General features: G+C 41.0%; 1 protein-coding gene across 1 annotated transcript in view; it reads left to right on the forward strand.

Moving 5' to 3' along the window:
* RIMS1 (regulating synaptic membrane exocytosis 1) overlaps positions 1-17,386 on the forward strand; it is a 517,496-nt gene that overhangs the window by 429,658 nt on the left and 70,452 nt on the right. Inside the window, exon 28 of the mRNA XM_015427952.1 lies at positions 7,842-7,954. Coding sequence (XP_015283438.1) covers positions 7,842-7,954 — 113 coding nt within the window. The remainder of the gene's footprint in view (positions 1-7,841; positions 7,955-17,386) is intronic.

Here is a 17,386-nt window from a genome sequence, read left to right on the forward strand (position 1 = left end):
CAAAAATTTGAACAGCCAATGCTGTAGCTTCCTTCAGCAAAGGCTTTTTTGTTTCTTTGTTTTTGAGTTCTTCCAATTCCTACAAGGTCTGGCAGATTCTATCTGATGAGGGGGGGTTGAGCTTGCATGCACACTAAGCTGCCTCCAAACTCTAAGTCTGCTTCTCAACTTTTAGCAGACTGCCAAGGCTTTACAAGAGAAAGGAGGAGATTGCAGGAGAAAAGCAGGGAAAAGAGGGCTTGCCAGACACAATGAGTTCACCTCAGCGTGTGGGGGTTTTTTGCTCAGGTTTCCCCAAGGAGGAGAACCCACCCACAATAGCTTTTACTTATTCAGAAGACCCAGAGTACAGATCCAGGAGACTTACTTCCCAGGAAGCAAGCATAAGCAGTTTCACACACACACTCACCCCCCTCACATTGATTACTTACACAGGTAAACACACACACACACACACACACACACACACACACAGAGCTCCCTCAATCACTCCTTCCTGCTTACCAGAGCGCAGCCAAAAATGGAGAATAAAGAAAGTGGTGTGTAAGTGAGTAGAGAACCTCCCACTTTAAAAAGGGCTTACAGGCACTGCTAGATGGCAGATCAGGAAAACTGCATGTTCAGTGGTGAAGGGGTGGGAGGGTCAAGACCAAGTCAATAATTCTATACAAAATTCTGCACCGGGATCACTACGGTTGGAGGGGAAAGACCTCATCAAAACAGGATCCATTTATCCTGGGACAAGTGTGGGGCAAAACTGGGGTAACCTCAATGTAATGTGGAAACAAAAAATAACCCAAGATAATTATACGGGTGAACTCGCATGCAGTTATCATGGGAATTTTACTACATGTGCCTAATTTGTGTCACCCACGAGACCTCGGTTCTAGGTCATGGTGTTGGCCTCTTACCTTAGGCTACCGAAGTAACTTAAGGAGGGCTCCACTAAGAGCGTACAGAGTCTAAGACAAGGACTCTCTTAAACACTAAACAAGGCTTTATTTAAAGTTAGTAACAAGGTTAAAAGAAGACTGGGCGCTCTGCCAGCCAGGTGCTGATGCCTGAACGCACACTGGATACAATGTAAATACTTATTCTATAAGGACAGACAAACAAATTACTCAGATAAGACAGACAGAGAGGTCTCTTAACAGATGCAATGGTAGGCCTCCGGGCTTCACTCTTAGATACAGAAAGGCAGAGTGACTCTCTATGACTCCAAGAGTGAGTGAAGATGCCTTTGAAAGTGGCTTCATTTATACAAAGTGATCAAAGAGTTTCCCAAGAATTATTCCAAAGGGCAATTACATCAATTAAACATCAATGACATGTTTGATGGTTGGAAATTTGGCAGGAGATAGCCTTTTACATTCCAGAGAGAAACATATTGTTTACAGAACATCACAAGATAACAATTTACATTCGGAATCACGACTCCCAGACCCCTATTGCCAGGGTGTTCTTTGTGTTCTTTACATAAGAGATAATACAGAGTTGTGGTACCCTTCTGATGTAACCGTGGGAATCTGAAAGATGCCATATCTGTGTGCAATTGCATTGCTAATGAATGTTCCTTTGGGCACAAATGTCTTCCTGCCAGATGCAGGTTATTGCTCTGGGATTTGCATTTCTGACACCTAAAGGTAATTTACTTTCACCTAAATTCTGGGAATGGAATATGGTCTATGCCTGTCTACATGCATGAGAAGGGACTGAGACAAAGAAACACAAAGGATCATGGATGCAAGGTTTACTTTAGCGAAACTTAGCCAGAGACAGAAAAAGATACATTGGATTTCATTTTAAACCCAAAACTACATTTCTAAAATTCTTACTACGGTAGTGTAGAATGTAAGTTCAGGGATAGGGTTGAACCAGGATTTAAGGTCTAGTGCAGAAAGGACCAAAGATTCTACTCCCCAGCCACCAGGATCTAAATCCATTTCATGCATCTGCTAAAATCAGTACTAGTCCTGAAACTAAATTCCATTCAAAACTGAAGCCACAGTGCAAATAACTTAACCTTTGGCTGTTTGGAAGTCCCTTACTATTTTTTACAGTTGTGCCCATTCTCCCTTGGTGCTGCTTATATATGGAACTTTGTTCACAGAACATGTGTGTGGTACGATGTCTGGCTCCAAATCCCAAATCACAACTCATTTTTCCAAGAGGAATTTGGCTTAAATTAGTGGTTTCCAAACTTTTTCAGATCCATAAACGCCCCCCCCCGAGTTCTCCCTAACCCACCCTATAAAAAGCATTGTTCAGAAAAGCAGTTTGCCTGACCCACCAAGGAAGATAATAACAATAAAATTCAAAACAGTAACAATTAATTGGACATAACAAAGTTTGAGTCCAGTGGCACCTTTAAGACCAACAAAGTTTTATTCATGGTATAAGCGTTTATGTGAAAGCACACTTCTGTCAGATACAGTGGAAACAACCTTCTCAAACATTACCTATAGGGGGTGGGGTGGGGGGTGTTGTCAGGGAGGATCATTTAGTGACAAGATGCATAAGTACTGAGTTGTTATAGCTGAGATTGGATATAAGAAAGATCTGTGAATGGCAGTAAATTAGCATACAAATACAAGAGTGAACAAATAGATGTGAGAAAGAGGTTTGAGTCCTGTGGCACCTACAAGACAAATGAAGTTCAATTCTGGGTACAAGCGAGAACTGAGAGACTTAGTATGTATACTCCTTCAGATTAATAGAAACAGATTTCCTCAAATATTACATATAGGTGCGGGGTTTAGTTGCTAGGAAGAGCTAATTAGTGTCAAGATGCCTAAGTAACTGAGCAATAAATAAAGCTAAGATTGGAATAACACATTAGGTAAGACATGTAAATAGCAGTAAGTTGGTATACAGATAATAAAGAAGTTAACAACAGATGTGATAACTTAGTTTGAGTCCAGTGACACTTTTAGAATCATAGAATCATAGAGCTGGAAGGGGCCTCCAGGGTCATCTAGTCAAATCCCCTGCAAAAGGCAGGAAATCCACAAATACCTCCCCCTCCACACCTGCAGTGACCACTGTTCCACGTCCAGAAGATGACAAAAAATCTCCAGGATTGCTTCCTGACCCCAGACTGGCAATCAGCATTTCTCTGAGCATGTAAAAAAGGGCCACAAGAACTAAGCACTGAGGCAACCCTTCCTGCCCTCCCTCTCATGATCTGCATAAGTTCACAGAATCTGCATTGCTGTCAGATGGCCACCTAGCCTCTGTCTGAAAACCTTCAAAGAAGGAGAGCCCACCAGCTCCTGAGGAAGCCTGTTCCACTGAGGAACCACTCTGTCAGGAAGTTCTTCCTAATGTTTAGCTAAAAACTCTTCTGATTTAATTTCAACCCGTTGGTTCTGGTCTGACCTTCTGGGGCAACAGAAAACAACTCCGTACCATCCACTAGATGACAGCCCTTTAAGTACTTGAAGATGGTTGTCATGTCACCTCTCAATCGTCTCCTCTCCAGGCTAAACATACCCAGCTCCTTCAACCTTTCCTCATAGGACTTGGTCTCCAGACCCCTCACCATCTTCGTTGCTCTCCTCTGGACATGTTCCAGCTTGTCTATATCCTTCTTAAATTGTGGTGCCCAAAACTGAACACAATACTCTAGGTGAGGTATAACCAGAGCAGTTTGCCTTTTTAGCAACCACATCACACTGCTGACTCATGTTCAGTGTATGGTCTACTAAGACCCCTAGATCCTTTTCGCACATACTACTGCCAAGACAAGTCTCCCCCAACCTATAATTATGCATTTGATTATTTCTACCTAAATGCAGAGCTTTACATTTATCCCCATTGAAATTAATTTTATTAGTTTTAGCCGGTTTTGCAGCCTGTCAAGATCATCCTGTATCCTGACTCTGTCTTCTACGATATTTGCTACCCCTCCCAATTTAGTATGATCTGCAAATTTAATAACCTCTATACCTTCATCCAAATCACTGATAAGGATGTTGAACAAAACAGGTTCCAGGACAGATCCTTGAGGCACTCCACTTGTCACTCCTCTCCAAGAAGATGAGGAACCAGTCATAAGCACTCTTTGGGTGCGATCTGTCAACCCGTTATAGATCCACCTAACAGTCATAGGATCCAAACTACATTTTTCCAGTTTGTCAACAAGTATGTTATGTGGAACCTTATCAAAAGCCTTACTGAAATCAAGATAAACTATGTCTACAGCATTCCCCTGATCCAGCAAGGTAGTAACTTTCTCAAAAAAAGAGATAAGGTTAGTCTGACATGACTTGTTCTTGAGAAACCCATGCTGGCTCTTAGTAAATGCTCAAGGACTGGCCCCGAAGGCTTCATTTCATTTAAAGAAACTAGGTGTTTATGTACTACCCCCATGTCAATCCTAAGCTGCAATTCCATTCCATCATCATGTGTTCTTTTTTTGCCATGTTGAGCACCATTTCCCTTGCAGTTCTGCCCTCTCTTCATCACCTGTTACAATTTCACTTTCCTGTCCCCGCAATGGGCCTACCATGTCCTTGCTCTTTTTCTTACTTTGAACATAAGAAAAGAACCTTTTGTTGTTGTTTTTAGCATCACTTGGTAGTCTAAGCTCATACTGAGCTTTAGCTTTCCTAACTCTCTCTCTACAAGCACTGGTTATTTGTTTGTATTCATCCTTGGTTATAAGGCCCTCCTTCCGCTTTCTGAATGAGTCTTTTTTATTTCTCAAGTCCTTAGAAAGCTGTGTATGGAGCCACCTTGGCTTCTTTAGGCTCCTCCCATTTTTCCTTCTCATAGGAATTGTTTGTGATTGTGCCTTCAGTATTTCACTTTTAAGACACTCCCATCCCTCTTGAGCTCCCTTCTCCTTAAGTATTTATGACCATGGGATTCTACCCAGCATAACTTGAAGTTTATCAAAAATTTGCTTTCCTGAAGTCCAGCCTATATGTCCTACTATGTACAGCGTTTACCTTCCCCAAGACTGTAAATTCCAAAATTGCATGGTCACTATGACCCAGGGTGCCCACTACTTTCACCTCGTCAATTAGTTCTTCTCTGTTGATAAGTATCAAGTCCAAGATAGCATATCCCCTTGTTTCCCTCTCCACTTTCTGGAAAATGAAGTTGTCAGCAAGACAAGTTAGGAATTTGTTGGACCTTTCATTCTTAGCAGAGTTGGACTTCCAATAAATATCCGGGTAATTGAAATCTCCCATGACCACCGTGTCCCATCTCTTTGAGAACTTTGTAATCTGTTGTAGAAGTGTCTCATCCAAATCCTCTGCCTGGCTTGGTGGTCTATAGCAGACCCCCACCATGATATCAGTATTATTTCTTACTCCTTTTATTTTTACCCAGAGACTCTCAACCAGACTTTCATGCTCAGATTAACATATTTCCTCACAAGTATATACCTCCTTTACATATAATGCAACTCCTCCGTCCTTCCTTATTTTTCTGTCCCTTTTAAATACGTTTTACCTATCAATCCTAATATTCCAATTGTGAGTCTCATCCCACCAAGTTTCAGTAATGCCTATTAGGTCATAGTCCCCTCTCTGTATTAGGACTTCAAGTTCCTCCTGCTTGTTTACCATATTCTGCGCATTAGTGTAGAGACATTGGAATCCATGTTTTATGCACTCTGAGGTTTTCATTTCTGTACTTACATGTGAGTTAATGTTATCTGACATACGTGCCACTCCCCGCAAAACTTTAATACCAAAAAAGTTTGATTTCTGGGTGAGAACTGAGTGACTTAGCATATGTAGTGAGATAAGAAGCCGATATAAGTCCTAGGGGTTCCTGCTGGGGAATCACCTGTGGAGTGACAGTATACCAGGACACATGCAGGCGCTGGCCTCTACATGGTCCCCCTGCCATTTGGAGGTGGAAGCCAGCCAGCAACCTCTGCCTGGGCATGAGGCTGAGTGGCTTCCCACTCCAAGGCCCCTTGTGGGAGCCCCCAAAATGGGGGAGGTGTGCACACAGGCCCAACCTTCCCCCAAAGGATCCAAATAAATGTCCAAACAGTCAAAGAGCTGGGGACACCATGTCCCACTCCCACCAAAACTCCTAAGCCTGCAGCTATCCTCATAGAGCCTCACAGATTCCACGCAACCAGATGTCTATGCCCCACATGGAGAGGTGCATACCATCACCTCAAAATAGAACTGAATGCCTGAGTCCTTAGAAATTGTGACGCCACCTTGCACACCTTTCTTCTGGCTAAGTCCACATTTTCCGGTGCCAGAGCCCCCCTCCATCCTCGTCATTCCAGCAAACTCAACCATATCAACATTACCCCAGGGAGCCATTGCTGCAGATTTCAGAGATCAGCGATGATAGTTCTGGACAACACCACACCCTTTTGTAAAAGAATATTATTTCCCCCTAAATGAATTATGATGGCTTGAGGTGGGGCCTTAATGCTATGGTGGACAGAAGTGCCGACCACTTCATTCCTCTCTGTTCCCACCAGTTGATCTGAAGATGTTCACCGAGAACCAGGTTGGAATCCCATCCTGACAAAGCTGTATATTTGCTTGCCCAGTAAATGATGCTGTGCTCAATGATCAGAACTGTCTTCTGTGAATCTAAAGAGCCTAGAAAGACAAACCGGTCAATATGATAAACCTGGGGACACATACAGATGAGTGCCAACAGCCTATGGCCCTTATCTGATCCAACGTGAAACCACACTCAAATGCAAGGGTAGCCGCCACAATCCGGAATGAGTGCACTCCAAACACAACTTGGAGAAGGCCCTGCCTTGCAATGCATGGACGTAAAACACTGATGAGCTGAAATCGAGCTGCCCCTTTGCCTCTTAGCACCCCCTAGGTATTCCCACTGCCCCCTGGAGAGCAGTATTGCCATCTTTGGGAACTAATGGTTTGAACCTTTAATCCCATTCCCAAGTACATGTAATTGCAGCAGTCCATAGTCATCACTATCCTTGTCTCTTCATTCGCTCGCTTTGTTTTTCCCACTGTTTGTTTAGTTTGTAATTTCTTATGGGGGAGGGATCTGCCTTTTTTTGCCTGTGGCACAAATACTGGTGTTGTTGTATAAATAATAAATATAAAGTTACGTAATCAAATTAAGCATGACCTATTGAAGTCTTCTTCTACACAGATTGCATTACAATGAATCAGACATCTGAATTGGTTACCTAGCCAGTAGAGCTCATGTAAGATTTTTTTTTTTCCTGGTAGATTGCAGTTTAGCCAGTTATACAGTAAATGGTGCAAGGATTGCTTAGAACTCACTCAGCACATCATGATAGCATTTTGTTTTCAACATACTAACACAGTTAAAGGTTATATTAAATATATGAAGCTGTTTTATAGCGATCCATTGGTCAATTTAAATCTGAATGTCTGATCTTGGGCAAAGGAGGTTTTGTTCCCCTAGGATCCCCTATCTGTGGATCCTTTTAACGGAAAATGCCAAATATTGAATTAGAATCTTGCATGCAAAACACGCTTTGTAACTGATCTACAGCCTCTTCCATTATTAAATATTAAATGGTCAGATCACAGAATGCTGCAGTTCTATACCTGCACTGTCCATCACTATCAAAGAACAATTAATAAGCTTACATTCTTTTCTGGTTTTCAGCTCTTACATGAGCTACAAATATGTGGCAAACTTTTAAAAAATTCTTGTAACTATTGCAAGCAAGATAAGTAATTACATTAGCATTAGATTCCTGTGTTCTGTGTTCACGTCCTGCTTGTTTTGTTTTTTGAATACTTCTTGCTCAGACCGAAATAAGGTCAAAGTTGCATCTGAACCACTTATTATTTCAAAAGTTTTCCACCTCTTTTAATAGGCTTCCATTATGTGTTTTACAGCAAATTTAGTAGTGGAGGAGCGAACAAGACAGATGAAAATGAAAATGCACCGTTATAATCAGACAACAGGGTCTGGTTCTAGTCAAGAACTTGAACGTGAGCAATATACCAAGGTAAAGATAGTATTAAAATGATACTTTTTTGGAAAGGTGAAGGGTTAACGTGGTTGTTAAAATATGATCTAGTACAAAATTATCTGTAGTAAAACCACTACAAGTGCTGATTTTATGTTCGGTCCATAATATTATCCATACTGTTTTTGAAATATATGAGAAAGTCCTTACAGATCTGAAACAAGATTATTATTATTTGTTCCCCATGTACTGAGAACCCAAGAAGTCACTGAAATCAGAAATGATTCCTGACGCTGCAAGAAAGTGAGAAAGGCAGATGAGCAAGTGAACATCTCCTTTTCATACTTTAAAGTGCAACATCTTTAATCTGTGTTCAGTCAAGTTTGTATGCATCAACCCTTGGGGAAGATTTACAGTTTTTGTCTTTGAGCATGGAAAGCCATCTTGAAAAGCAGATTTGCAACTCACTCTCATGTCTCTCACTCCTTTTTAAAGATGGGTTGGAGCCAAAGGAGCTTCTGAAAGTGAAGAGACACATCAGTTAGTGCAAAAGGAGTCAAAATGTTCACCAGTTCCCTCCTCCAAATACAGACCTCCATACCAAATGCTGGGCTGCACTTGAAAATCCTGTCCACGCCCACCAACCCAGCACTTCAGAGAATGCAGTGAGCTTTACCAGGAAGGGGGAGGCAGGCAAGATCTGGTCCATGAGTGATGCTATGTGCACGGACTTTTGGATCCAACTGAATCCATTGTCTGAAGCCCTTCTTTGATGGTTCAGTATCTTAACAGATTGATGAGTTTGTGGTCTCCAGCTATTATTTAAACATTTAGCCAATCTGGTAACTGATGCTTCTTTCAAAATTCCCCATTTGCCAGGCCTACAAGTACTAAGGTAGGTTCCCAGAATGGATCCATTATTGCAACAAGCAAAACCTGATCTATAGCAATCAACAGACCTATCCTTGCATAATTTCAGCGAGTATACTGTATTGTGGATTTTCAGAGCATATTCTGGGCATTTGTAAGTGATTTCTTTTTTACTAGCAATTTCCATGAAGAGCAGTATTCCCAAATAATATGCTTATGACTGGGATGATTATGAACTATGTTTGGTCATAGAGTGGTCATATTAGGCCCCATAAGGAGTCAGTGTACGACTCTGAAACTTAAAATGATGTATTAAAAATATTAAGAGAAACTGTGGGAGATAAGGGACAGTTTAGGGCAACTTCTGTCTCATGTGGTAGATATGTTTGAGGATAAGAGAGTTTTTGATGTGTGTCATTGGATTGCTTCAGAATATTTTTAAGTATTGGATGAGTTAAGCTGAAATGTTAAAATGCAGTTTTGAAACAATTACGTAGTGCCTTTCATGTTGTACATAGAAGTAGTTGATACCTTTTGTGTGAAGTGTTTAACGGTGTAGAAGATTTGTAAATATTCATAAATTGAGTGGAAATCATGTCAGGAATTTTGTTTTACCTTAACTCAGAAAGATATGCTGAAGTTTTGGTGCATACTTGCAACTGCAGAAGGGAGAGTACTCCATGAGCTAGATGCTTACATACATAAGGGATTGCTGGGAAAAACACTTTTAAAAAGTATTTAATGATCCAACTCAGTAGGGTAACATAGTTGACATTCCATGATAACGTCATCAGCGAGTTCACCAGAATCTATTAGTGAAATAAAGTATCTGATCTTTGCAATCAGAAATAATACAGCCCCAGGTGAGAATTCTATTCCACCTGACTTGCTGAAACCTTCTCAGGACTGTTGAGCACCTGTCTTAGCCACCCTATTTACTCATATAGATAGGTCTGGTAGGTTTCCCCAGGAATGTACCTCTTCTATTGTTGTGTGAATTTATAAGGAGGAACATACTGATCCAGCTAACTTAGGCCAAAAAGTCTGCTGGATGTGATAAGAAAACTTAATGGAAGACATCTTCTACTGAAGCTGGAGGCACAGTAAATGAATTGAATTTGCTTCTGGAAATGCTATGAGTCGAAATAGTGAGCCCTAAAGGAAGTTTAACACTGTGAGTTTGTTATTCCTACCAGATCAAAAGATAGAGGAGGATTATAAAAAGATGAATTAATTAAGGATAGCAGCTAGACAAAATAATTGTCATAATCGGTGACGAACAATCCACACAAGACCTGGTGAGAGATGTAAAAGTGATTGCAGTGCTTGGGAATAGTGACCATAATGTTATTGAGTTGCCCAAAAAGACCGACACAACCACTTTTAACTTTAAAAGGGGTAACTGCTCTGATATGAGAGGACATGTGGGGAGGAAACTGAAAGGAAAAGTAGAAAGGGTCAAAACCATTGGGGAAGCTTGGAGACTATTTAAAACTACAATCCTAGAAGCTCAGAAAAAATATATACCACAGGCTAGGAAAGGCACAAATAGGTATAGAAAAAAGCCTACATGGTTAACAAACAAAGTAATAGAAGCTGTAAAAGGTAAGAAGGATTCCTTTAAGTGGTGGGAAATTAGTCTCAGTGAGGTTGATAAAAGGGAACACCGGCTGTGGCAAATATAATGCAAGTTTGTGATCAGGCAGGCAAAAAGGTAATATGAGGAGCATATAGCAAAAAACGTAAAGACCAACATTAGAAGCAGGAAAACAGCCAGGGAGGCAGTGGGGCCCTTGGATGAGCAAGGGGTAAAAGGATTACTGAAGGATGATAGGGAAATTGCTGAGAAGCTGAATGTATTTTTTTGCCTTTGTCTTCACTGTGGAAGATGAAAACTGCTGGTCCACTCCAGAACCGCTGATTTTGGAAGGAGTGTTGAAAGACCTGAGTCAGATTGAGGTGATGAGAGAGGAAGTCCTACGACTGATAGACAAAAACTGATAAATCACCAGTCCTGGATGACATACATCCAAGAGTTCTGAAAGAACTCAAATGTGAACTTGTGGTGTGAACCTGTGGATCTCCTGACAAAAATATGTAATCTTTCATTAAAATCTGCCTCAATTCCAGAGGACTGGAAGGTAGCTAATGTCACTCCAATCTTTAAAAAGGGTTCCAGAGGAGATCCGGGAAATTACAGGCCAGTCAGTCTGAGTCAATACCGAGTAAGTGGGTGGAAATTGTTATTAAGGAGAGAAGTAGCAGGCACATTGATGAACAAAAACTATTAAGGCAGACTCAGCATGGGTTCTGTAAGGGAAGATCTTGTCTCACTAACCTGTTAGTGTTCTTTGAGGGAGTGAACAAACATGTGGACGGGGGACCCAACAGATGTTGCTTACCTTGACTTCCAGAAAGCTTTTGATAAAGTTACTCATCAAAGACTCCTAAATAAGCTCAATAGTCACAGGATAAAACGACAAGTCCTCTTGGGGATCAAAAACTGGCTAATTAATAGGAAATTGAGTGAGTATAAATGGGCAATTTTCACAGTGGAGGGTGGTAAGCAGTGGGGTACCACAGGGATCAATACTGGGTCCAATGCTTTTTGACTTGTTCATTAATGATTTGGAGTTGGGAGTAAACAGTGAAGTAGCTAAATTTGTGGATGACATGGAATTGTTCAGGGTGCTGAGAACCAGGGAGGATTGTAAGGCACTCCAAAGGGATCTGTCAAGGAGCCCAGGCATGGCGCGGCAACGGGAGGCTCTCGGTTTGCTCCCAGCTGCCTGACCCCTTTTCGCTATTTTTGGAGCCTCCTGGTTGCTGGGAGAACTCCGCCAGACCTCCTGGAGAGAGGATTGGAGCAGGGGGCTCTGTTCTGGCCCCTTCCTCAGCTGGCAAATGCAGGGGGATGTCCATTATTGCCCCGAAGCAGGAGCAACTTGTGGGGTGGAGCATGGACGCCATGTTCTATGTAGCTGCAGCCACCCGTTTTAACCATGTTTGGATTTTAAAACTTCAAGTAAATAACACAGAAGAAGAAGCCCAAGAAGTGAATTTGTGAGTACAACTACTTCTAACTTCGTAATAGAGAAAATTGGTGGCAACATTACCCTAAAATCATTTGCTCGAAAAGGAGAAGTTTAGCGGCCAGAAGATGATTAGGAGCGGCAGGAATATTCTTATTCTCTGGCGTGTTTGCAACTTTGGAGAACTTTTTCTTGCTTTTTCTTTCCATTGGCATAGAAATGTACAGGAAAAAGGCTATGTATTGTGTATGAATATAAGAACTTGAGTGAAATGAATTGAACTGTGTAATTAAAATGGTGCTGATAACACAAGAGGAGGAGGAAATGGATGAGAATATGCTGGTGGGAGATTTTTCCATGGAACAATTCCTGAAGATTTTAAGGGAACAGATTCAAAAGGGTATTGAAAAAGCCTGCGTAGATTTTTTAGAAACAGCACATAATTCACAATTAGAACAAAAAAAGGGTCAAATGGAAGAGGGCATTGAGTTCCAATCTATGCTAAACAAAGAAGAAGTGTGTGTAAACTTTACAGAAATGACATATAGTTCACAATTGCAAGTAGGGAGGGAAATAAGGGACAGTCTATCCAGAGGGATGTTGAGACCATAGGATGTTACCAAACTAAAAGATGCCCTGAATCTCAAGTTACACCAACTAAAGTAAAGGGAAAGAAACCAACAAAGCCTTTCTATTTAAAAACAGAGACACTAAAAAAGAATGTGCAAAGTACAAGAAAAACTGAAAAAGAAAGGAAAAAAATGTCGTGGTAGGAAATTAAAGATGGACAATGAAAATTTGGAGTTGAGAGGGTTGAAAGCTCAAAGGAAGAGACTAGGAAGAAAATTCCATTCAATTAAATAAAGAAGACATGCAGACATGTTACTTCAAAAAAACAGTCTATTTTCTTATAGGAGACAGATTAAACTACATTACAGAGTGAACTATATGTTGCAGCTGATATATAATTGGAAAAAAATGACTTTTAAATGCTTGTTATAATGGAATAGTGAACAGATAAAGTAAGGTGGTGATAAGTTAGGATTGGGGTTAGTAGACTGAAATGTTTGTGTTTTTAGCTTTGGGAAAATTTATAGGATGGAGGTATGTGAAAATGTTTGTCAATAGATAAAGTTACAAATAAATTGACTTGTTATTGTAAATAAATAAATAAATAAAAATAGACGATTTATAGGAGATAGATTTTAAGTTATGTTTTGTGTTAGTTGATATATGTATAGTTGAATTTATAACATAAGGGGGTAATTAGGGAAAGTTAGGGATAAAGGTAGATCGAAAGAGATGGTGAGTTATAATAATGGGGAATTTCAGACAGGCGATATCTCCCGATAGGGAACTGGTTCTCAAATGGGTTCTGGTCTGTCATTTCAGACAGAACCCATTTGAGAATCGGTTCCCTACCGGAATGTAACTGCCATTTCACACACAAAAGCTTCAGTCCCGTTTAGGAACCGGGACTGAAGCGTTTTACCTGTCAACCGCTTCTGAGTAGACTCCAGTTCCCTCTCCTGGTTCAGATACGCTTGTTTCCCGCCTTTTTTTGCCCGCACGGGCGATCTCCGGATTTTTTTTTTTTGAACGTTCGATTTATAGCGTTATAGCACTATAACGCTATAACGGAATAGCATTGTATCAATCCCATTGGAATGTATGGAGTGTTTTGTTATACTGCTATAGCGCTATAAAGTGAACATTTAAAAAAATCGATCGCCCACTCGGGAAGAAAACAGCAGGAAAACAAAGCGGTGCGTGTCTGAAATGCCAAGACCGCTTCTGAATCGGCTGATTTCCGGTAGGGGCAAGCCATGTGTGAAATGGCAGCCCTGTACCGGTTCAACTCAAAACGGAAGAATACCGGCTTGAAACCAGGAGAAACTGGGTAATGTGAAATTCCCCAAGGTTTGGTGGTACATGTTGGGCTTGAAGCTGAACATCAAAAAAAACTAAGATCATGGCATCTGGCCCCATCACTCCTTGGCAAATAGAAGGGGAAGTCGTGGAAGTGGTGACAGACTTCACGTTCCTGGGATCCCAGATCACCGCAGACTGTGACAGCAGCCATGAAATTAAAAGACGCCTGCTCCTTGGGAGGAAAGCGATGGTGAACCTAAACAGCATGATAAAAAGTAGAGACATCTCCCTGCCAACAAAAATCCGTATGGTCAGAGCAATGGTATTCCCAGTAGTCATGTATGGCTGCGAGAGTTGGACTATAAGGAAGGCCGAGCGCCGAAGAATAGATTCTTTTGAACTATGGTGCTGGAGAAGACTCTTGAGAGTCCCTTGGACTGCAAGAAGATCAAATCAGTCAATCCTAAAAGAAATCAACCCTGACTGTTCCCTGGAAGGCCAGATAATGAAACTGAAGCTCAAATACTTTGGCCACCAAATGAGAAGGGAGCACTCACTGGAAAAGACCCTAATGCTGGGAAAGATTGAAGGTCAAAGAAGATGGGGACGGCAAAGGATGAGATGGTTGGACAGTGTCATCGACGCAACGAACATGAAATTGAGCCAACTTCAGAGGACAGCGGGAGACAGGAGGGCCTGGCGGGAGCTGGTCCGTGGGGTCGCGAAGAGTCGGACTCGACTGTGCGACTGAACAACAACAACAACATGTTGAGAATTAAAAGGAAGGAAACAATCGTGAAAGCATTAAATAGTTAAGAATTAAACAAGGGAGTGAGTAGCTAAGAGAGGTTTGTCTTGGGAGATGGAAGTAGTAGTTATAAGACATCTAAATTCTAAAGGGTATTATTAATAAAAATGTGTTTAACTTTGGAATGGTTGATCTGTTGAATAGTGGAAAGTAAATAGTTTCATTTTTCTTCTCTCTTTCTTTGCTATCTGGAGATATTGTGGAGAACAACACTGACCTCTAAAAAATTAATTTATAAGATCAATGTGAATTTTTTTAAAAAATAGTGCAATTAAAAACAGGTGTTGTTAACTCAGTATAAGTAATGTTAATAGAAGAGTGTACTCAAATGTGGAAATCTTTAAATACTTTGCTATAGGAGTTAGTAGGTATTATGATGTAAGATCTGACAGCTAATGTTTTGGCTTGACTGTGTTATGATACAAAATTCAATTCTTGTATATGTTGTTGTCTAAGTTTGTGTTAATATGTCTGTCTTATTATGCTTAAAATTTAATAAATATATTGCAAAAAAACCCAACAACAAAGGGATCTGTCAAGGATGGCCAACTGGGCGTCAATGTGACAAATGGGGCTCAATGTGGCCAAGTGCAAAGTGATGCACATTGGGGCCAAAAATCCTAACTATAAATACTGGCATAGACTGACCAAGATAGAGATCTTGGAGTCATAGTAGATAACTCATTGAAAATGTCAAGACAGTGTGCAACTGCAATAAAAAAGGCCAATGCTATGCTGGGGGTTATTAGGAAGGGAACTGAAAACAAATCAGCCGGTATCATAATGCCCTTGTATAAATCGATGGTGCGACCTCATTTGGAAAACTGTGTACAATTCTGGTCACCACACCTCAAAAAGGGCAGAAAAGGACAACTAGAATAAAAGAGTTGGAACACTTCCCCTATGAAGAAAGGTTAAAGCATTTGGGGCTCTTTACCTTGGAAAAATGACGACTGAGGGGCAACATGATAGAGGTTTACAAGATTATGCATGGGAGAGCAGGTAGAGAAAGAAGTACTTTTCTCCCTTTCTCACAATACAAGAACTCATGGTCACTCAATGAAATTGCTGAGCAGTCGGGTTAGAACGAAGTACTTCTTCAACCAAAGAGTGATTAACACATGGAATTCACTGCCACAGGAGGTGTTGGCAGCTACAAGCTTGGATGGCTTCAAGAAGGAATTGGAGCAGAGGTCCATCAGTGGCTATTAGCCACAAGGTATAGGTAGGAACTCTCAGTCTGGGGCAAGTGATGCTCTGTATTCTTGGTGCTTGGGGGTGGGCAACAGTGGGAGGGCTTCTATTGTCCTGGCCCCACTGATGGACTTCCTGCTGGCACCTGGGATTTTTGGCCACTGTGTGACAAAGTGTTGGACTAGATGGGCCATTGGCCTGATCCAACATTGGCTTCTCTTATGTTCTTATGAAAATGATTTGTTAGCACAAGAGCAAATGGAATTTAGACAGGGGCATGACGTCTTATTAATAAATACTTAAATGGATTATCTAGGCAATTATATGTGGCATTTATTGATCTCAACGCCACATTTGATTCCATCCCAAGATATCATCTGTGGGGGAAAATTAATATGAACATTGATAATTGGTTGTTAGAGCATACTAAAGACCTTTACATCGACTTAGTTTAGGTATCTATGGCCAACTGTCTAGCTCGGTTAAAACCTCAAAAGGGATACATCATGGTTGTATTTTGATCCCAGTACTTTTAATTTCTACATAAATGATATGGTAGAATACATGTCAGGATCTCAGTTTTTTCTGGCAAGCATAGGTGGAAAGTCCATTTCAATTTTACTCTATGCAGACAATACATTACTGATTTCCGTTACCCAAATTGGTCTCAGAAGGGGGCTCAAACAGTTTAGCTCCTATTGTAAAACAAATCTATTTAATGTAAATTATTATAAAACTAATTAGTGGAAGGGTACATCATTGCTCAATTCCTACTTTTCCTCGGTCTTCTCTTGCAAGGGAAACAGTACTCAATATGGCAAAAACAGAACACATGATGAGGGAAGGGAGTTGCAGCCTAGGATAGACATAGGGGTAGTACATAAACATCTAGTTTCTTTAAATGAAACTAAGTCCTCGGGGCCTTAGTCATCTGGATGGATGAGCCTGTTTCCACAGAGGAGACGTGCAGGACAATTAAGCAGTTAAAGAACAATACAGCTCCGGGCAATGATGGCTTTCCCCCAGAATTTTATATGCTTTTCACAGATGATCTTGTCGACTTCTTTACAGAGATCCGTAATAACATCCTGGAATATGGATCAATCAGGGCATACTTAATAGATTAATTAATATCTTAGACCTTTTTAAACCAGTTTACACCAAGACTACGTCTGATAGTGGTCATGAAAGTAAAAATAAGTGGTTTCATAGAGAATGTTGTGACCATATTAGATGTATAAGGTCCAAATTACAGCACTTAGAACCACCAAGCAACAGTACCACCTATCAGAATTTATCTTTTTAAAAAGGTATTTCAGGGAAATGATTAAGAATAAAAAACAGGCAGCCCAACAAAAAGAATGGGAGACACATAAAGCAGCTGCCTGTCAGGTGTAGGAGAGGAGGTGGGATGCCTACAGCTGCCAGGGAGGTTTGCTCAGCAGGATTGCCTTAACCCTGCTGCTGGTCCAGCCTCCCTGATGCCTTTAAACATAATCCCCCCCCCCAACATCAGACAGGTGGGTGTCTGTCAGGTGTAGGAGCAGGGCCAGGGTACTTTAATCCATCAGGGACGCCACCCCAGCAGGATCACCTTGGTGGTGGTGCTGGCCCAGCTTAGCCACTCTCCCACCCACGATGGACATATACCCCAAATTTGTAGAAAAATGGTTTCCTTTATTAGGTTATTTAACT

This window comes from Gekko japonicus, unplaced genomic scaffold (genome assembly GCF_001447785.1).
Source record: "Gekko japonicus isolate JY-2015 unplaced genomic scaffold, Gekko_japonicus_V1.1 scaffold826, whole genome shotgun sequence".
NCBI classification, from domain to species: domain Eukaryota; kingdom Metazoa; phylum Chordata; class Lepidosauria; order Squamata; family Gekkonidae; genus Gekko; species Gekko japonicus.